The sequence below is a fragment of the Salmo salar genome, chromosome ssa08 (assembly GCF_905237065.1).
Source record: "Salmo salar chromosome ssa08, Ssal_v3.1, whole genome shotgun sequence".
NCBI lineage: Eukaryota > Metazoa > Chordata > Actinopteri > Salmoniformes > Salmonidae > Salmo > Salmo salar.
Window position 1 is genome coordinate 7,309,740 of NC_059449.1, and position 22,695 is coordinate 7,332,434.

At 40.5% G+C, this 22,695-nt stretch overlaps 1 protein-coding gene across 4 annotated transcripts; it reads left to right on the forward strand.

Annotated features, from left to right (window-relative positions):
* Nucleotides 1-1,840: 1,840 nt before the first annotated feature.
* Nucleotides 1,841-22,648, forward strand: LOC106609890 (sodium/potassium/calcium exchanger 2). 4 transcript variants are annotated; one of them, XM_014208924.2, is made up of 11 exons: nucleotides 1,841-2,208; nucleotides 3,761-4,884; nucleotides 6,134-6,196; nucleotides 15,887-15,919; nucleotides 17,326-17,449; nucleotides 17,686-17,778; nucleotides 18,234-18,307; nucleotides 18,450-18,584; nucleotides 18,695-18,784; nucleotides 19,059-19,225; nucleotides 19,484-22,648. In XM_014208924.2, the coding sequence occupies exons 2-11, from the start codon at nucleotides 3,943-3,945 to the stop codon at nucleotides 19,731-19,733; spliced, it is 1,971 nt and encodes a 656-aa protein (XP_014064399.1). In that variant the 5' UTR covers nucleotides 1,841-2,208; nucleotides 3,761-3,942; the 3' UTR covers nucleotides 19,734-22,648. The 4 variants fall into 4 exon arrangements, with proteins under 4 accessions (XP_014064399.1, XP_014064402.1, XP_045578644.1 ...); XM_014208927.2 differs by having other exon boundaries at nucleotides 18,237-18,307; XM_045722688.1 differs by lacking the exon at nucleotides 6,134-6,196.
* The last annotated feature ends 47 nt before the right edge of the window (nucleotides 22,649-22,695 follow it).

Here is a 22,695-nt window from a genome sequence, read left to right on the forward strand (position 1 = left end):
TTCAAGTCTCATAGCAAAGGGTCTGAATACTTATGTAAATATGGTATTTCTGGTTTTAATTTTTAATACATTTGCAAAAAAATTGAAAACCCGTTTCTGCTTTGTCATTATGGCATATTGTGTGATGAGGGAAAAAAGTATATGGACACCCCTTCAAATGAGTGGATTCGGCTATTTCAGCCACACTAGTTGCTGACAGGTCTATAAAAGCGAGCACACAGCCATGCAATCTCCATAGACAAGTCAGTTCACAAAATGCATGCCCTGCTAGAGCTGCCCTGGTTAACTGTAAATGTTATCGGGAAGTGGAATTGTCTAGGAGCAACAACGGCTCAGCCGCGAAGTGGTAGGCCACACAAGCTCACAGATCGAGACTGCCGAGTACTGAAGCGAGTACAAATTGTCTGTCTTCAGTTGCAGCGCTCATGACCAAGTTCCAAACTTCTTTACTTAACTGTTATTTTACCAGGTGAGTTGACTGAGAAAACATTCTCATTTACAGCAACAACCTGGGGGATATTCACAGGGGGATGAAGGAACCAATTGTAAGCTGGGGATGATTAGGTGATAGTATGAGGGTCAGATTGGGAATTTAGCCAGGACACAGGGGTTAACACACCTACTCTTACAATAAGTGCCATGGGATCTTTAGTGACAACAGAGAGTCAGGACACCCATTTAACATCCCATCCGAAAGACAGCCCCCTACACAGGGCAATGTCCCCAATCACTGCCTTGGGCTATTTGGATATTATTTTAGACCAGAGGAAAGAGAGCCTCCTACTGGCCCTCCAACACCACTTCCAGGAGTATCTGGTCTCCCATCTAGGAAGTGACCAGAAACAACCCTGCTTAGCTTCAGAAGCAAGCCAGCAGTGGGATGGAAGGTGGTATGCTGCTGGCTCTGGAAGCAACGTCAGCACAATAACTGTTCGTCGGTAGCTTCATGAAATGGGTTTAGACGCACACAAGCCTAAGATCACCATGCGCAGTACCAAGCATCGGCTGGAGTGGTGTAAACTCGCTGCCATTGGACTCTGGAGCAGTGGAAACGCGTTCTCTGGAGTGATGAATCACGTTTCACCATCTGGCAGTCCGATGTACAAATCTGGGTTTGGCGGATGCCAGTAGTGCGCAACCTGCCTTAATGCATACTGCCAACTGTAAAGTTTGGTGGAGGAGGAATAATGGTCTGGGGCTGTTTTTCATGGTTCGAGCTAGGCCCCTTAGTTCCAGTGAAGGGAAATCTTAACACTACAGCATACAATGACATTCTAGATGATTCTGTGCTTCCAACTTTGTGGCAACAGTTTGGGGAAGGCCCTTTCCTGGTTCAGCATGCACAAAGCGAGATCCATTCAGAAATGGTTTGTCGAGATCGGTGTGGAAGAACTTGACTGGCCTGTACAGAGCCCTGACCTCAACGAACATCTTTGGGATGAATTGTATCGCAGACTGTGAGCCAGGCCTAATCGCCCAACATCTATGCCGACCTCACTAATGCTATTGTGGCTGAATGGAAGCAAGTCCCTGTCACAATGTGCCAACATGTAGTGGAAAGCCTTCCCAGAAGAGTGGAGGCTGTTATAGTAGCAAAGGGGGGACCAACTCCATATTAATTCCCATGATTTTGGTATAAGATGTTTGACGCGCAGGTGTGCACATACATGTCATTTAGTATGTGTATCAACCTACTGGTACAGCTCTTTTGGTTAGTACACTATACAAACTGTCTTATGTAACCATTCCAAAAGTACCAAATCATACTCATTTGAGAGTCATAGATTTACGTTAACTATGTTACGTCTAGTCTTTGAGGCCAGGCTACAATACGCTGGCCTGGTAGGATAAGGCCTATCAATAGGTTTGGGCTCTGGTCTTTCAAGCAACATGATCTCACTTTTTCCCCCTCAAGTCAAATAAAGACAGAAGAAGACCTTAGGTAAGGTTGATTCCTGTCACGTGGCGGGTAGGCAGGTACACAAGGTAGAGGGGGAGGAGTCACCTCACCATAGGATTGACTGTTAGTTTCTGTAATCTCCACCCCGTCGGTGCTAAGGAAATTTTAGAGCAGATTTACATGAGCTATTCACAGTCTACAGTTGGAGCCTACGGGAACTTGTCACTCAGGATTGGCTTTACTGGCAAATTCTTCGCCACCTACCTTATTTTCTTCTGTACAGCGTCCAACAGGAGACTGCAAGTGTGGTAAATTAGTACTTTCATTTAAATTGTTATGCATTGTTTTGTGTTTTATATTGCATTGGTTTGGATGGTGGTTTGCAAGGTGGACTAGGTGATTAGTTGATTGGCTTTGGTCTGTGTTCTGCAACTATGCAAGAGAATAGGGCTCATTGTAAATAGAAAATATATCATTCGATCAACAATGTTTTACATTCCTTTTGAGTCTTATCGTTGGAGGAAATTGCCAGTAAAAATGATGAACTGTAAGTTTGGAGGTGCTAAATTAGCCTAATTGGTTTAACAATTCTAAGCAGCACCTATCACCTCACCTAACACACGGCTTCTGTTTTTAGATAGCTGCTCTGTCATAACCACACTAATAGACACATGTTTTAAAGATACTGGACAGATTTTCAAGATACCTTCCCAGGGTTTGATCATCATAATAGCCTGGGCTAAGCTTGGTTACGCTTAGCTTGTGGGCACTGATGCAGGAACATGGAGAAATCAAACTGTAATCGAGTCAACTGAGCGGTTATGGAATAATTTGCTTCATGCAAAGTATTCATCTTTCAAAATCAATATCTATTATGTTTAATTAAGCAATGATTTATTGATTTATGTGAGATAGCCATTCAGCGATAGAGCTGCTGAGATTTGATTTTAAACAGGACAGGACTTTAAAAGTCAGCGTGTTTACAAGTACTAGAGATAGCTGGGTAGGATTCATCTGTAAGGTAACACAGCTGCATTTCATTTATGGTTAGGCCAATGTACAAACACACCAACTAGAGGACATACATTCGATTGGACAGAAAGTAGTGATCTATCGCAGTGTTTCTCAAGCCCTGGTCTGTGAGCGGCACCGGTCCCTGGGATAGTGCTGAACAATCCCTGAAACCAATTTAGCCTGTAGTAATGTGCCAATTTTTATTTAAGCAGCCCTCAAAGAAAGAAGGACTAGGCCTATAGCTTATTGGTCCCTGGTAGGCGTACAGTAAATGTTGATACACAGGGCTTGTACACTGAGTGTACAAAACATTAAGAGCACCTTTCCAATATTGCATTGCACCCCCACACCCCTTTAGGCCCTCAGAACAGACGAAATTAGTCGGGGCATGAACTCTAGAAGGTGTCGAAAGCATTCCACAGGGACGCTGGCCAATGTTGACTCCAATGCTTCCCACAGTTCTGTGAAGTTGGCTGGATGTACTTTGGGTGGTGGACCATTCTTGATACACAAGAAACTGTTGAGCGTTTAAGTTCTTGACACCTACTACCATACCTCTCAATTGTCTCAAGGCTTAAAAATCCTTCTTTAACCTGTCTCCTCGCCTTCATCTACACTGATTGAAGTGGATTTAACAAGTTACATCAACAAGGGATCATAGATTTCACCTGGTCAGTCATGGAAACAGCAGCTGTTCAAAATGTTTTGTACACTCAGTGTATATAAATCTAGGCCTATAACTTAGTCTAAACTAAGGTTCACATTGGGCCTATTGATATTTCTACAAATGTGATGTGATGATTTACCTTGTAATAATCCTCTCTCTTCCCTGTTTGTGTTTTCCAGACACTAATATGAGGAAACCTTTATATGCCCCAGATCCTGGAGAACGTCAGGGGCCCGTCGGTTGTTGTGTTTGAGGACTATGCTCTCCTCGACACCGGAAGGCAAGCGCTCGTGCTAAACCAGCCAGAGCCAGAGCAGCCTCACAGCCAGCCTGAGCCTCAGCCTCCACCTATGCAACAGCGATGGAACTGATGCTCCCAGGTGCTGACATGGGGCCCCAGAAGGACTCCTTCCCCCTGAGCAGAAGGCATCACTACCTCCACGTCCGGAGAAAACTGAGGCCCATAAGGATTCTAGCTTTCGTCCTCAGCATTGGGACTCTCAGCACAGTCTTCTCATTGGGTGCCTTCCAGTGGACTACTTCTTCTACTGGGCTTGCTGGAAATGGAGGTGATCTACTTTCCTCCTCCCCCGCTGCTATGTCCGAGGGAGACCTACTGCAGTCGGCCCCCCGCAGAACTCTGCTCACCACCAAGCACCAGGGAGGCCACAACGTCTCTATGATGGAGGACATGCCCGTGGCCATGAAGTCTTCCATGGATGAGATGAGCCCGGGGGACTACCCCACGGATCTCTTCAACCTGGAGCAGAGAAGGCAGGGGGCTGTGGGTCTGCACATGTTTGGGATGTTGTACATGTTCATCGCCTTAGCCATTGTGTGCGACGAGTTCTTTGTCCCGGCCCTAACTGTGATCACAGAGAAACTTCAGATCTCGGACGACGTTGCCGGGGCAACCTTCATGGCGGCCGGGGGTTCTGCCCCGGAACTCTTCACCTCCGTCATCGGGGTGTTCATCTCCCACAGCAACGTGGGCATAGGAACCATTGTGGGTTCGGCCGTGTTCAACATCCTGTTTGTCATCGGGATGTGCGCATTGTTCTCCAAGGAGGTTCTCCAGCTGACCTGGTGGCCCCTCTTTAGAGACGTCTCCTTCTACATCATTGGTCTGTTGATGCTCATCCTGTTTTTTTTGGATAACCAGATCTTTCTGTGGGAAAGTATCGCCTTGCTGATGTGCTACATTTGTTATGTGACATTTATGAAGTTCAACGCAAATGTAGAGACCTTCATAAAGAGTAAATTGGGCCAGAATCAAGTGGATGAGGTGCAGGCTGCTCCTAAGGTGAGTTTTGCCGCCACCTTTTCTTAACTCGCGTTCCTTTTGCTTTTGGCAGGAGGCTGCACGCATGCAGCGTAATGAAAGGGTATTTAAAAGTCATCCTGCGGGCCAGGTAGACGGACAGACGCCAAACCTCTGCCTGCCCAGGGATTAACACTGGGTTTAGCTGCATGTCACCTGTGCATGGCCTCACAGAGATGGCCCTCCCTATTCGTGCTGACTAAGTCAAACCACCAAGCAGGTCGCTCCATGGAGTCTTCCATCCACTCCCATATTAAATACCAGGCCTCTGAGCCCTTTGCTAAGCTGGGTCATCATACATACATCACTCGCAGTAGTTAGTCAACTAACTTTACGCAAATCTAGTGTTCCCTTAAACGTTTTAAACATACTACTATACACAAGACACATTTACACAGCCAATGTTTAGGAAATGTATATGCCATTTAAGTAATAAATATGCAGACTTTATATCTTCTTGATGATGGCTACTGTAATTACACAATTTATTAACTTTGTCATTAACTTCGACATTCATCGACCTATAGGAAATCGGTTACACATTAACTGGTTTACTGAATTCAGTGGTCTGTGGTTATCTGAGGGAGTTTTAAACATGGGAACAAACCAACTGTCGACTTATACCAGGAATTGTCAATATCTGTAATGGGCTGAAAATGGGGGAGGGTGGTTGCTCTGACGAGGTCTCAATGTTTGGAGCTTCCAATTCTTATTATCAACATGGCTCCAGAGGGTAGTTTGGTGTGGCCACATTTCTTCAAAGGATCGACACGTTGGAGTGGATAGGCCCAACAATGTGCACTGCACAGTGTGTCCCCTTGAATCAACTTCACAACAGCTTGCATTCATTCAACATCTCTTCATGACCAGAGTTGAGATAAAGACAGTAGGTTAAAGTAGGTTGAGCACTCATCGTTTTCTTAAAACTCCCACGTGTACTTTATTATCAAGATCGGCTAGCTAGTATTTTTCCAGAAATGCTAGTACTAATGTACGAAAACAACAACAGCCCAACTTCAGATTTTAAGGAGGCTACACATACATTTCCATTGGATAAAACATTTAGGGGCCGACCCCAAAAGACACAGCGAATAAATTGATGTGCGTAGATATAGATGGAATACGTTTTTTTAATTATTTTTTAAACTGCATCATTATCATTCAAAACTCTACTGTTGTGACATATCTCCTACACGTGTCCAACCTGCTGTGTTCTTGTCTTTGTCTTCAGTTGGAGTCTGACTCATTGCTCTCAGATGTTATATACTCAGAGTCACACTCTTACGGAGCCCAGGTGAACCCTAGCTGGATGTTGGCTGTGATTGTTAGGGCTTACCTGTAGCTTTTTGACCTGTATTGCATCCCAATTCCAGATCTTCAGGGGTTTATACTTTAACACTACTGTGCAATTTGGACTAGATTATAGGCCTGTATTTGGCATTTAGAAGAAAATAATATCCATATGTACTAATTATTATTAGCGTCACACCACATTGAGACACTAGATATTGTAAAGAAATATCTAGCAATGAGGTTTGATATATGATTCCAGCAAGCAGTACTTTAAAAATACTTAGTTAAATGAATTAATGATAACTAAATTACGTGCCAGTTTTTTTGTAAATATAAGGACCAATGTTGTAGTGACAGCAACATTTAGTGGCAAGCAGCAAACTTTGCTCTTACATCTTTGCATAACATACAGTATCTGATCAGTAGTTATTTGATGTGTGGTATGTTCAGTTTACACCTCGGATCTTAACGTTGAGATGCGAGTGCCATTATTAAACCCAACTTGAAGAGCTGGTTACTATTTCTATCATCAAGGGGATAGAAAAACTCTTGTTTGTATTCCGTCCTTCTGAGAAAAACTGCTCTGTTCACAGGAAGTCTCTCATCCTTGTACTGGTCTGACTCCTCAGGGCTTTCTTTTAACCAGCCAGCACATGATGTACGACTTGCTTGCCCTCATATGTCTGCAGTTCTTAAGTAATCCCTCTGCAAATCCTCCAATCCATTTACCACAGCTAATTTTAGCCAGGTGCTACTGCTGGTGTGGAGATCAAAACTCACCCAACACTAGGAAAAGTTTTTTTTTTTTTTAAATGTTAACCAATTGTGTTTATTGTTTTGTCATTCAGAGTAAAGTCTGTGCTTTTAACCCAAGCCATATATATGTAGAGAGAGAGAGAGAGATGTATAAATATGTAAGACGGTGGAAGTCAGGAAGAACTCACCATACTTGATTATTCTAAGACTCCAATCCTTCTTAAACCCTTATCTGATTACCATTTGTGACGACAGTAAATATAAAGCGACAGACTCCTGGGCTGGGCCCCGTTTCCCCAAAGCATATCAAGGCTGAGTTCATTGTTAGAACCTTCGTAGGAGCATCGTTAAAGCTCCGAGCTGTTTTCCCACAACCATCGTTAGTCAAGTTGCACTTGAAAACGTTCGTTATTTACCAACTGCCTCCAGACCACTCGTACAACAGCTAAGTGTGTCGTTAAATGCTTAACTGCCCTTCTGCGTTACTTTATAGTTACTCTATACACCGAAGATCTCCACTAAACATAGGCCTTAACGTCTTGATGCTATCTGAATCTTCTGTGACCACCCGCCGATAACTTCAGAACGAAGCTACAAATTGGCCAATGTTTTTGCAATTGTTACAAACATGCAAGGGATACAAATATTCTTAAATTAAAAACAAGATGACTGCATTAAAATATAAGTGCAGTGTAGACCTATATATTTAAACCATACCGAAATCAATTTCATGTTCAGTCAACTGTATGTAATTGCCTCAATATATTTAATGTTGTGCATTATTATAGGGTTAGTATTAAAATAATCTGCCTCAATATTTGCAGCCATAAGTGATAATATCTATATAGGTGCTGAACCGTCGTCAGTATTGTGGAATAACTACTGTTAAAGTAAGACTTGAAAGGCGAAAGCTGATCCGACAGCAGTGTTGTCTTTCTTTCGATCCTATCAGTATCGCTACATGATCCAACAACACTGAACGTTTTGGGAAACGCATATGATCTTCAGCTGCTATAGGCACGATGCATCGTTAAAACACTCCTAAGCTTAATGCTGCATTCTAGCCAAGTGGAAAGGTGGTATTTACCACATATGACTGGGGAAATTCTATTAAATGCCCCTCCAACTCGTAATTAGTAGTGGGAAACGTGTCTATCATCGCTGAGCGCCAACTCATGCTACATGCTGACCTCTGACGTCACCTACTAAGGAAATAACAGCATTTTCAATAACAGCATTTTCGGCAGTTAAATGTAACAACTAAACATTCTTTTTTTTAAAGCAATCTATTAATATGGTTTTGGAACACTATAATTCGTTTACAAGCATGATAGCTGTAGTTATAGTTTATGGTTGACGCAGCTTGTTGGCCACCATCCAATCAACGTTTCTTGACAAAGTTCAAAACACGTGAATGCATGATGCATCCAACTGGATCTATGACTTCACAACTGAACTTACGTCTTTCCCACTTGGTTATGAACGCAGCATTAGTTCCATCGTTGTCGGGAATCGGGCCCTGGGCATGATGTGACTAACCTGCTGCAGCTGACTGACTAAAGCTGAATACCTAAAGACACAGCAGCGAACAGTAGAGGATCTTTTCCACATTGCGTTTCTCTATATCCACTATATATACACACTGAACCAAAATGTAAACGCATATGTAAAGTGTTGGTCTCATGTTTCATGAGCTAAAATTAAAGATCCCAAAAATGTTCCATATGCACAAAAAGCTTATTTCTCAAAAATGTTGTGCACATCCCTATTGGTGAGTATTTCTCCTTTGCCAAGCTAATCCATTCACCTGACAGGTGGGGCATATCAAGAAGCTGATTAAACAGCATGATCATTACACAGGTGCACCTTGTGCTCGGGACAATAAAAGGCCACTACGATGTGTAGCTTTTTCACACAATGTCTTGAGGGAGCGTGTAATTGGCATGCTGGCTGCAGGAATGTCGAACAGAGCTGTTGCCGGAAAATGTCATCTTCATTTCTCTACCAAAAGCTGCATCCAATGTTGTTTTAGAGAATTTGGCAGTACGTCCAACTGGCCTCACAACCGGAGACCACGTGTATGGTGCTGTGTGGGCGAGCGGTTTGCTGATGTCAATGTTGTGAACAGAGTGGGGTTATGGTATGGGCAGGCATAAGCTATGGACAATGAACACAATTGCATTTTATCGATGGCAATTGAATGCACAGAGATACCGTGACGAGATCCCGAGACCCATTGTCGTGCCATTCATCCGTGGCCATCAACACATATTTCAGCATGATAATGCACAGCCCCATGTCGCAAGGATCTATAAGCTGAATATGTCCTAGTTTTCCATGGCCCGCATACTCACCAGACATGTCACCCATTGAGCAGCTTTGGGATGCTCTGGATCGACGTGTATGACAGCGTGTTTCGAAGTTCACGCCAATATCCAGAAACTTCGCACAGCCATTGAAGAGATGTGGGACAACATTCTACAGACCACAAACAACAAGGGCGGCAGGTAGCCTAGTGGTTAGAGCATTGGGCCAGTAACCGAAAGGTTGCTAGATCAAATTCTTGAGCTGACAAGGTAAAAATCTGTCGTTCTGCCAGGCAGTTAACCCACTGTTCCTAGGCTATCATTGTAAATAAGAATTAGTTCTTAACTGACTTGCCTAGTTAAATCAATTTAAAAAAGCCTGATCAATTCCATGTGAAGGAGATGTGTTACGCTGAATGAGGTAAATGGTGGTCACACCCGATACGGACTGGTTTTCTGATCCACGCCCCTACTTATTTTAAAAGGTATCTGTGGCCAACAGATCTGTATCCCCAGTCATGTGAAATCCATAGATTAGGGCCTAATTTATTTATTTCAATTGACTGATTTCCTTATATGAACTGTAACTCAGTAAAATCGTTGAAATTGTTGCATGTTCCGTTTATATTTTTGTTCAGTATAATACACTAGCGTATAGTACTTAGAATGAAGCAATGTATTGGGAATGCATTCTAAATAGTATGGACATTGAAACTCATATGTAAGAGCTTTTGATCAGCATGATCTGACTGCACTAGGAAGTGTTTGTTGGCGATTTTTTGTTGTTGTTGCAAGAGACAAGAAGACTGCATGCTTATTTTGCAGGGCAAAATTCTCACTGACGTTTTAGATAGAAAGCAACCACCAGTGTTCACGTATTTCCATCAACATTTTTCCTTTCAATCATGCCTCTCAATGACATGTAAATGATTGTGGACCATGTTGTAAATGTCCATGCTTCCATAATCTTTAGTACAGGGCTCTACCACCCTGTTCCTGGAAAGCTACCGTCCTGTAGATTTTCACTTTAAACCTAATCAAGCACACCTGATTCTAATAATTACCTTGTTGATAAGCTGAAATCAGGTTAGTTACAACTGGGGTTGGAACAAAAACCTACAGCTTTCCAGGAGAAGGGTTGGAGAGCCCTGCTTTATTGTAATGTTTACCTTAATTGTAAGGGTTCACTTCCTGTGCTAAATCCTAGGGCCACAACTGACCAATCAGCTACACTGCGTTTCATTGTCTCCGAAACAGGGTTATGCTCCAGTCTTTATTATTAATTGTAACTAAAAGTGTACTTGTATTGTTATTGAGTTAACTTCTTTCCCATGAAGAAAGGGTTGCCTTAACACACTTTACATTTTATTCTATATCCAATATCTTCTATATCCAATGGACACTGGGGCCCTTAAGGGTTGTAACACCACCCAAGTAACAACCATTATTCAACCCAATACAGAATAAGTGTAATAAAAGTGTGAGGTTCGAATCAAACGCCACATTGTGACATGTGAAGGTTGTTATGAGAGTTAACATGAAGGGGTTGAAATTACTGTTCTAAATACGGTTATCTCTGAGGATTAATCCTCTCTAAGTCTGGGAGCTTGGCGGGTCAGGTGGACACAAAGATGACTTCTGCCTTGCAAGGATACTTGCAGAAACTCCCGGCTTCGCAGAAAGTCTTGGCTGGCTGGCTGTCAGCCTTATGGCATTTACAGCTACAGTATACTGTGAATAATAGTTATTTCGAAAAGCATCACGTGTTCCTTATAAAGCTCTTAAAGATCATTTTGATTGGCAGTTTGAATTAATTACACTTCAATTAATCGCATTACATAACAAGGCATTTAACCCACTGTTCCCTGGGTGCCGAAGACGTGGATGTCGATTAAGGCAGCCCCCCCGCACCTCTCTGATTCGGAGATGTGGAAGACACATTTCAGTTGAATGCATTCAGTTGTACAACTGACTAGGTATCCCCCTTTCCCTTCCCTAACATGCACTTTCCAATGGTGCAGTTACCTTCTGCAGTGCAAGTTTGATTGAATTCCAGGCGTAGCTATTTCCTGTTATTGAGGCACTGAAAGAAGTAAAAAAATATGCATTTGATATATGTTGATTTTCTCTTCCAGATATTTGTTTTAGTACAGTGTGTGCATGTATGTATGTCCAGTTTGTGTGTTTGCTTGTATGTTTATGTATGGAGAATATGAAAACCCTGCAAATTCCCTCTCCAAGCCATTCCCCAGCATTTTGGTAAATATTGTTTTCGCTATGAGGGCATGTCTAGTGTTTGATTGCGCTTCTACAGCAAAAACACTTTGTGGAAAATAGTACTTAAAGTAACAAAAAAAAAAGTATATTTCCATCATTATTGCAGAGGTATAAAGGGAGTTAGGGTGCCCAAGCTACTTGATATAAAAACAATGGCAGTGAATGTATAGATCCCTATTAATCAATTAACTTTAATTAACTTCAATTACCCTGTTTGTAGATCAAATGGATCATCCATTAGTGCATTGTTTACTCTATCCCAGATTCTGTACCTAGAGACATCTATGCCCCTGTTATCATTTTGGCAAGAGTTAATAACTATCAATTTGATGATGTTCTATTATAATGATATTAATCACAGTTCATCCTGTGCTCCTGTGTTCTTTTTGGTATCTTTTTTTGTATTTGTTTTTATATATAGACTCATACATAATTCACCTCAAAATATGTTTGTCTAGACAGGCCTACGGAATTTGTCAAATCATTATTTGTTCTTTAATAAATCCCTTTCCTGCAGTCAAATGACCAAATTGCCCTCCAGTGGCCTCGTTGGTGGAATGTTAAAATCTTTCATAATTAATCAACATAAAAAAACAAAAAGATTCAACACAGAAAATCCAGTGTTTGTATGACAAATAGTTTTGTTATATTTCAGTCTTCTGTGATGTATATAAAGTGTAATATCGGGATGGAAACTCAAAACTGAATACATTTCATCTCTATATCTGACATGGTACAGGTGTCTTCTTTTATTAAGCCCATAACCATGTGTGTGAGGTGTACACTTTTGTTTCAAAGTAGATCTGTTTAAGACTAACAAGAAACACTGTGTGACCCGGATTTATCCCACTGCAGTAAAGGCTTAATGCTATAAGCTATAGCCAGTATAAGGCCAATGTCTTTTCAGTTGAACAAAGATGGATTTGTAAAATATTATTGCTATATTTGCATTGTGTCTACCCAATTTGTTTCTACCCTATTTGTGGCTACGCCGAAAACCTTGAGTATTCTCCAAACCCACTCCCCTCCTGACCTAGGTGGGAGTTCTGTTAAGAATCTATTTCTACACTGTCAGTGTTTATGCCCTGCCGACGTCAAATCCAAAATCAAACGCATTCATCACATACACAGTTTACAAAAGGTGCAGTGAAATGCTGATGTGCTAGTGACGATTGGCTCCCATTTCAGATCACATTACACACAGCAGACCAACTGTTAAGAAAACTGGTCAGTGTGGTGAGAACGGGACAGGTTGGAAATGTGGCGGTGTTTTGGCGGTGGTTTCAGAGGGGATAAAACGCACCATGTCTGTACATTTGACATTTTAGTCATTTAGCAGGCGCCCTTATCCAGAGCGACTTACAGGAGCAATGAGTTAATTGCTTTGCTCAAGGGCAAACCGGCAGATTTTTCACCTAGTCGGCTCGGTGATTCGAACCAGCCGGCCTTTCGGTTACTGGCCCAATATTGTTAAAACCTGTTGGGGCTACAGGTTAGCAATGAACCCCGAGTCGGGATTGCTAACAAGGCTGGAAATTCAAAACATCAAAAATCTAATAATTTCAATTTCTCAAACCATCAACTATTTTACACAATTTAAAAGATAAACATCTCCTTAATCTAACCACATTGTTCGATTTTCAAAGAGGCTTTACGGCAAAAGCATAAAGTTAGATTATGTTAGGACAGTACATAGCCACAAAAGTACAAACATCCATTTTCAATTCAAGGTCAGGCGTCACCAAAAGCAGAAACCAGCTAGAATTATGCACTAACCTTTGTCAATCTCCATCAGATGACACTCCTAGGACATTATGTAATACAATACATGCATTTTTTGTTCCATCAAGTTCATATTTATATCCAAAAACAGCATTTTACAGTAGCGTGAAATTCAGATTTTTTCTTCTCTGAAATGCTTCCGGTGAACATAACAAAATTACTATTCGACAACATTGGTAAATTATAATATTGTCATTCAAAGAATAATATATTATCATCTCGTAATTGCTACCGAATGGCCAGATCTCAAAATAACTTTACTGGGAAATCACATTTTGCAATAAACGGGGTGCTATGCTAAGAACAACAGGCTATGCTATACAGTTAGCATCATCTAAAATCGATAATAACATTGTAAATACCCCCTTACCTTTGATTATCTCCATCAGAAGGCAGGATCCCAGGTCCGGAAGGCATTCCAGGTCCGGAACAAATGTGGTTTCTTTTGACAAAGTTCATAATTTATGTCCAAATAACACTAAGTACTTAGCGTTCATTATGCTCCCACAAAACGTGGTTGGGGGCTGGTAAAATCACGCCCGAAAAGCTAAAAAAAACCTAGTAAATAATCTATTTATGTTCGTTCAAACATGTCAAATGTTGTTTAGCATTAATCTTTTGGTCCATTTTTAACGTTAAACATCAGTAATATTTTCACACAACCTATCCTATGTCTAGATAAAAAATGATGACAAACTCACGTTTCTCAGATTTATGCGCAGGCGCAAAAAAATGAAGTGATGACATGTCAACTTCCTTGGATTCTAATTTGCTCTCTGTTTATCATAGACGCTTCAAACAAATTTATAAAGATCGTTGACATCTAGTGGAAGCCGTAGGTGTTGCGAAATGAATCCTTTCTCACTATGGTATCTATAAAACAATGACACTAAATAGTACAGTCACAAAATTCACATTTTTTTTCTTCTATTTTTCACAGGTTTTTGCCTGCAATATGAGTTTTGTTATACTTACAGATACCATTCAAACTGTTTTAGAAAATTCAGAGTGTTTTCTATCCGAATGTGTTAATAATATGCATATCCTAGCTTCTGAGTTGGTGTAGGAGGCAGTTAAAAATGGGCACATATTTTTTTCAAAATGTCTCAATACTGCCCCCGAGCCCCAACAGGTTATTAACTGCTAGACTACCTGCCTCCCACAGTAAGCCAGGCTACAATGCAAACCTCCAGCAGTTCTCCATCTCGCCAATCCATCCATTCCTAACCCTAAGCTCCGGCAGCAGATGCTCTGCAGGTTATTAGGCTCAATGCCCAATAAATAACCTGGATGACCCGTTATGGCCATGTGAGCATTAGGCAACAGCCAACCGCCGGGAATCAAACACAGCGCAGGGCCTTAGCCTGCCTTACTGGAAAGGCCTAAGTTTGGGCGCTCACATGGCTAACGCTCATCCGCTAACACTTTGAGCTACTAGTGGCTCTGGATGGATCCTCCTAACCCCAATGAAATCCTTAACTAGACGACATGACTCGGTCTACATTGATACAAAATGGTTGCGTAATTGTTGTCGCATTTTCTGGTAGACAAATAGCAGGGCTGTTCAGGGTTTCAACTCTACTAATTGAAGAAAATAGTTGAAATTCAGTATTTGTTTTTTTATTGGTAATCATAATCTAGAATTTTTTTACATTGAAACATACAATAGTTGACTACAGTATGGCTAACACTTGGCCTGTCTGCTTAGTCAAATTGCTCCTGTAACTCAAGACTTTCAGCTCCTATAATTCAAGATGTTCCTTCTTCCATTTTAAAAAGGTAATAAGTATTTGGATTGCCATGTATTCCTATTCTCTTGTTTTGTGGTGTGAAGATACGTCGTTAGCTATAGTATAACACTGACCACAGCAAGCTGCTGAGGCGTTGCGTAGTTGTGTTGTCTTTGCGCAGGGTTTCATCGACGTTATTCATTCATTTCATATCATTGATTTACAGTGCCTTCAGAAAGTATTCAAACCCCTTTACTTTTTTTTCCACATTTTGTTGTGTTACAGCCCAAATTTAAAATGGATTACATTTAGATTTTTTTTGTCACTTACCTACATGCAACACCATGATGTCAATGTTTTTCACATTTTCTCAAATTAATTCAAAAGGGAGACCTACTGCTTGCTATGGTATCATACTGTACCTTACATTCAAACCAGAAAAGCAGTATGCTTTCTCAATTTAATTTCTCTCTCAAACAGTTGTGTAGATGGGATTCTGTCTCCAAAACTGTAATGTATATGTCCTCTGAAGAACTGTTGGCTTTAGATTAGAGGAGCTGCATCTGTAGGTTTCAAAAGCTTTTTGTCTTCCCAGCTGCCAAGTACTCCCAGCTGCATTCCAACCTGTACATTCTCTATGGATCATTTTGAAACCGGCTTACCTAGTGACAGTTTAATATCCTGATAATTTATCACGACGGCTGCTTTTATTTTAATTCATTAGGCCACATTGTCTTGTCAATAACTAGCATTTCTTGGCAGATTCTATTTTCTGTTTTAAGTGCGATTTCGTGTGACTTCATACATGCACGTCTTTTTCTTTACTTCTTTCCTTTGAAGGCAACCACGGGTGACGACGAAAACAAGTTGACGGTATGTTTGTGTTCTGCTGTGGCATCTTAATCTGTATTTATATGTGTACTGTCATGTTGACAGTGCTGAATATCCAGTGTTCCTAAGCAAGCACACAAAGCATGTTGCCATAGACGGCAATGCTGCATGAATACAATGAAATGTAATGCATCATTTAGTTTGCGCCAGACCCATGTATTTAGAGTGTTGGGCCAATGCCGTTTCTGCATTATGACACATTTAGCATGACACTTCAACATTCAACATGGCAGCCATGTTAGCTCCCCACTAATGAATTAATTACTTGGGGAATATATTTTTTAAATATTATAAAACTGAATGTCTAGGAGCATTATGATACATTTACATGACACTACAACATTCTATAGCAACCATGTTAGCTCCCCATTAACATTACATGGGCAATATTTAAACAATGCCATGTAACTGAATGCCCAGAATTAGAACAAAAGTTGACCTAACTCTAAATATATGAACTCTCTAAATATATGCCGCTGGTTTGCACTACAGGGCACTGCATTATTGACACTCACGCACTTGACACGTCACACTGTGCATTCACTGTGCATACCACTTTGTTTAACTGCCTCATTGTTACACCACTGTGTACCAAAGACACATATGCATTGTGAGTTCAGGGTTGGGGTCAATCCAGGAAGGTAAAATCGAAACTCAATTCATACATTGAATTTCAGTTCACTTGACTGAATTGAAAACCAAATTGACTCCACCCCTGCAGTTTTAGATTAGAGCTATGCATAGGAGCTATATATGATCTAGTATTGAAGCTATAGATGATCTAGTATTGAAGCTATAGATTAGAGCTATGTATAGAAGCTATAGATGATCTAGTATTGAAGCTATAGATTAGAGCTATGTATTAAAGCTATAGATGATCTGGTATTGAAGCTGTAGATTAGAGCTATGTATTGAAGCTATAGATGATCTAGTATTGAAGCTATAGATTAGAGCTATGTATTAAAGCTATAGATGATCTAGTATTGAAGCTGTAGATTAGAGCTATGCATTAAAGCTATAGATGATCTAGTATTGAAGCTATAGATGATCTAGTATTGAAGCTATAGATTAGAGCTATGCATAGAAGCTATAGATCTAGTATTGAAGCTATAGATTAGAGCTATGTATTGAAGCTATAGATGATCTAGTATTGAAGCTGTAGATTAGAGCTATGTATAGAAGCTATAGATGATCTAGTATTGAAGCTGTAGATTAGAGCTGTGTATAGAAGCTATAGATGATCTAGTATTGAAGCTATAGATTAGAGCTATGTATTAAAGCTATAGATGATCTAGTATTGAAGCTATTGATGATCTAGTATTGAAGCTATAGATGATCATCTGGTATAGAGACGTTAAAGCAGCCTATGACCTTGGTCTCCACTGCAGGCTAAGCCCCGTCTCCAGAGAGGAGGCTCATCGGCCTCCCTCCACAACACCCTGATGAGGAATAGCATCTTCCAGCTCATGATCCACACCCTGGACCCTCTCACTGAGGGTGAGGGACTGGGGGGTAAAACAACGTTTTTTGTCACACCTTCAATATAGACACACTTCCAATATTTATATTTCATGTATTTGTTTCAGTATGTTTCTGTATTAGACATGTTTTCATAATTTGTCATTAATGGAAACCAAATCAAATATTTGTAATGTTTTGTTTGATGTTTCCATTAGTGGGGAATCCGTAGCTAGGTTCATATCGTTAGGGTTTATCACTGACTCTATGCAGCAATGATTGTGTTTCAGGGCAATTCAAAGAGAAGGCCTCCATTCTCCACAAAATGGCCAAACAGAAATGTCAAGATGGCGGGGAGGGGGAAAAACCCAACGGTGTCGCAGGTGAGCTTTACATTTTAAATGTACGTAAATGTTAAATATGTTAAAATACTTTATACGTGTTATATACTATATTATAAACTGGGTGGTTCCAGCCATGAATGCTGATTGCCTGAAAGCCGTGGTATATGAGACCGTATACCATGGGTATGACAAAACATCTATTTTTACTGTTTGAACTACATTTGTAACCAGTTTATAATAGCAATAAGGCACCTCAGGGTTTTGTGGTATATGGTCAATATACCATGGCTAAGGGCTGTGTCCAGGCACTCCGCGTTGCGTCATGCAAAAGAACAGCCCTTAGCCGTGGTATATTGGCCATATACCACACCCCCTCAGGCCTTATTGCTTAAACATACTGTATATACATAATATATATTGTATTACATCCTCCAGTGACTCTCACTGTCTCTCCTTCAAGTCTAACTCCTGGCCTCTCTATCTGTCTCTCTAAGCAGACAAAAACGTCCCCAACAGTTCCAACGTAACAGTGGAAGTCACTTCGCCTGCGAACGGCGACGTAGGACCGGTAGGCTTTGTCTACCAAGTACCTCCAAAATCAGTGACATGATGTTTAAGAGAGTAACTGACACACACTGGATGAATTAGTTCTGCCTTGGTATTTCTGTCACAGTTTCCCTCTACCACCCCCACTCCTCTCTGTTTGGTAGGCTGAGGAGGAGGAAGATGAGGATACTCCTCTGAGTTTGGAGTGGCCGGGGACGACCCGCAAACGAATAACGTATCTCCTTATCCTCCCCATTGTCTTCCCCCTGTGGTTGTCTCTGCCGGATGTCAGGAGAGAGGCAAGTGGAGCTGCTAATTTCCTCAGACTACATTAACATTTGGGGTGTAGCTACGATTGGTTGATTGACTTGTGAAAATCTAAGAACCTTTGTTTTTGTTGTTGTTGCAGACTTCCAAAAAATTCTTCCCCATAACTTTCACTGGTTCCATCTGTTGGATTGCTGCCTTCTCCTACCTCATGGTGTGGTGGGCTCATCAGGTAAGCCCCTCCCTGACACATGTCACTTTCATTCTGAGCCAATCAAAACATAGGGTTTGGTGTCAGTCATTACCTCACCTCACCTATGGCCTTTTGATTGTGGTGGAAGCATATCAGTCTGTGTGACCACGACACATAATCAAGAGCCAACCAATCCAAACATGATCCAGTCATTCGATTGAGTTCTAGCCGTGTCTATCGCCAGACGTAATAACGCCAAATCTGATTCTTTGTCTTTGTTTGAACAATGTAGTTAACCCATTTTCACTCTCAGGTTGGAGAGACCTTCTGGATTACAGAGGAGATCATGGGATTGACCATATTAGCAGCTGGTACATCAATCCCTGATCTAATCACCAGTGTCATTGTAGCCCGGAAAGGCCTTGGTGACATGGCTGTGTCCAGCTCTGTGGGCTCCAACATATTTGACATTACCGTGGGGTAAGTCGGTCCAAAAGCACATTTAAAATGCTGTTTCCATGAATGAGTCATTTAAAAAAAAATGTTTTCTCGGGCAAGCTCTATCGCTGCACATTTGCAATGTTACAGTAGCTTTGCACAGATCTATGCTCTTTTGCATGGCAAAAATGTCAACCTAGAAGTCAAAGGATCAACTGCAACTATGTTTTCACTTTACCACCATATAGTCTACTCTAGACAGTACATGTGATTTCTCTGTTTCTCCTTCTACCCTTGCAGCCTGCCGTTCCCTTGGCTCATCTACGGCCTAGTCAATGACTTCAAGGCGGTGCAGGTGAGCAGCAACGGCCTGTTCTGCGCCATCGTGCTCCTCTTCCTCATGTTGCTCTTCGTCATCATCTCCATCGCCTCCTGCAAGTGGAAGATGAGCAAGGTTCTGGGAGGCCTCATGTTTTTACTGTATATCTTCTTCCTGGTAACCAGCGTCATGCTGGAAGACAAGATCATCGTGTGTCCCATCTCCATCTGAAGGCCCCCCCCCTTCAACCCCAACCTCCTGGAAACACAAACACACCTCTCTCACACACACACATACAGTAAACACAATCATTTGATCCTCCCGTTATCAATGGGGGCTTCCATTGGGAGGAGCAGTAGAAAACTAGCCTGACTTGATTGATTGATTTCAAATGCCCGAGCACAACCTGCAAATGATAATTTGTGAACTTTGAGCAGGGCAGACGGACCTGTCGATGAGTGATTGATTCACGATGCGACTGCCCAATGGGACTTGTTTCTCTCCACGTCACATGACCACATCTGAGAGCTTCCATTGGTTTAAATCCGTCGTTGACTGACAAACAGGCGATTGTAATCACGCCCATGTCGGAGAGTAGGGGACCACGTCTGGTTACTCCAATCCAGAGGACTATGTGATATGATTAGAGAATACATTTGAATTAGTCAGGTATCAACTGTCCATCTGTCAAAAACGTTGATGGCTGTATGAAGTGGAGCTCTGGAAAAGGTCCTGCATGTCCTAACCAGAAAGTGGAACTTGGCGGGGAAATGGAAGAGAAGTTCAACGGATGCAAGAAATATCAATGCATGAGGAACATGGTTGGATCCACCAACAGGCAGATCAAAGAGCAGCTCCTCAGCTTTCATTAAGTTTACCGAACTCCAGTAAATCGAGATCAATTTGCACAGGTCCTTGTTATAAGAGTGTCTGAAGATTGAGTGGATCAAGCGGAAGCGTTTTTCTTGATTTTTGTAAATTAGTTTTCAGTTGTATTTATATTACAATTGCTTAATTTGCAAAACCCAAAAGGTTTTTGTTCTCAAATCAAAATCTAGAATTTGTACAGTTCTGATTTGGTTTATAACTGTTACATGTTTGTATGAACTTGCAAAGTTTGGAAAGGTACAACTGTAAATGAAGAGAAAATTGTAGTAAGATGACGGGGGTGGTTTTGTTTGGGACAATTTTGTTAAGTAAATATAATGTAGTATTTCTAATTTATCTTCTGTTTCTTAAGCCCAACACCCATATTTTCAAACTTGTTTGACATTTAATATTAAGGTAAATCCAGTTGAGCAAATCTATTGTACCTAATGCTACAACATTTTTATGGTTGAAAATGTAACAATACACATTTTTTTCCCGGTAAAAGATATATACACAGTACTCCACTTATTCTATATGCAAATCAGCTGAGGAACATGACAAATGTAAATAGTTAAAATGATCGACAGGTGTGATGTAGAGACACACTATATTAAATCACTTTCCGTGTACAACAACCCCTTTCAATCAATCAAATGTATTTATAAAGCCCTTTTTACATCAGCAGATGTCACAAAGTCCTATACAGAAATCAAGACTAAAGCCCCCAAACAATGCAGACGTAGAAGCAGATGTGAGGTGAAGAGCAGGTGAAGGGTTTGAGAACTCTTGTACAAATGATCAGTTTTCCATGTTTGATACAGTTTGTATGCTTCAGAATCATATTGGGATATAAATATATATTTTTGATACGTTATTTGTTTGCTTGTTTTCTCTGTATAATACAGCAAACAGTAACATGTATATCTGAATAACATCCTGGTTTTTTTCTCACTTTTGATCAACTGAACAGAATAAGGGGTTTAAGATTTTATATTGACCAAAGCAAAATAGCATGTGAATGATTCTCAGAATAATCAATAGTTCTACTCTGTAAAAAAAAAATAAAAAAAAATCGATATGTCGATCATAAAACATGTCTAACTATTTAGTTGCTTCAGAATTGTTATTGTATGGGGCTTGCCTTTTGACTGGCAATGGCAAAACATCTATCACAGGATTCTCCAACCATGTTCCTGGAGCGCTACCTAGGTTTTCAATCCAACCACAGATGTAACTAACCTGAGTCAGTTTATAAACCAGCTAATTATTAGAATCAGGTGCGCTAGATTAGGGTTTGACGTTAGCTCTCCGGGAACAGGTTTGGAGAGCCCTGCTCTAGCACATGACGCATACAGTATGTGCATCACCACAATTAAGTTGTTTTCTTATAAATAATTGTTAAGATAACAAGCCCAATTTTGCAATACTTGTACCATAATAGCGACTTGTTATATTATCACATCCTAGTGGGCAAAACTGATGTAAAATCTGTCTTTTCGAAAGAGATGTGCCGTGGAAACAACGTATTTTGAACCATATTTGCTAACTGGGATATACTATCTGTGATTTTTAACAATAATATTTTAACCACCTGAGACAGACTGAATAGGCAAAAAAGGGAAAAAATGAGCTACTATATTGACAACTAAAATAATGGATTATCTTTGTTAATTAAAAGATTTTCCATGTATTACTGTAACCCCCTTCACTTTTTGTTAATTTCTCTAAGCCAATTTCATCATTGTCAATTTGTTTTCTCTCGTGTATGCAATGTTTATGCATACAAACAGTTTGTAAACTGTAATGTAAACTCAAAAACATGATAATTCCATCTTATGTTTATACCAATATCGCTTCCACTGCTTTAGGGTTTAATGTTATTGATATGTATAGAACATGTTTAAATTACAGATAACTTCATAACTTTAGACATCCACGTTGCGTTAATAAAGAAAGCACTTTCATATAGTGGGTTATTTCTTGATATTTTTTCCAATGGATCTTATGCGTGTGTAACATTTAATGTATGGATTAGTAGGAAGGAAAAACGGTCAATATACAGAACTATATGGACGGTGTGGAAGTCTATCATAATAATACAGAACAAACAATGGATGGCAAAGCTTTTATATTTCTGTTACATACCATATATTTAAGTATGAATCATGTATATGAATCATAATCATGTATACTTGAATCATGTAAAATATTGTAAAAATCATATCAGTCATTCTGTATAAAATGTCATATGATAATAAATGAAACTTTGTTTGAAATGTAGGTGTAAATAGCTTTATTTCAGAATCAAATCACCCAAAACGAA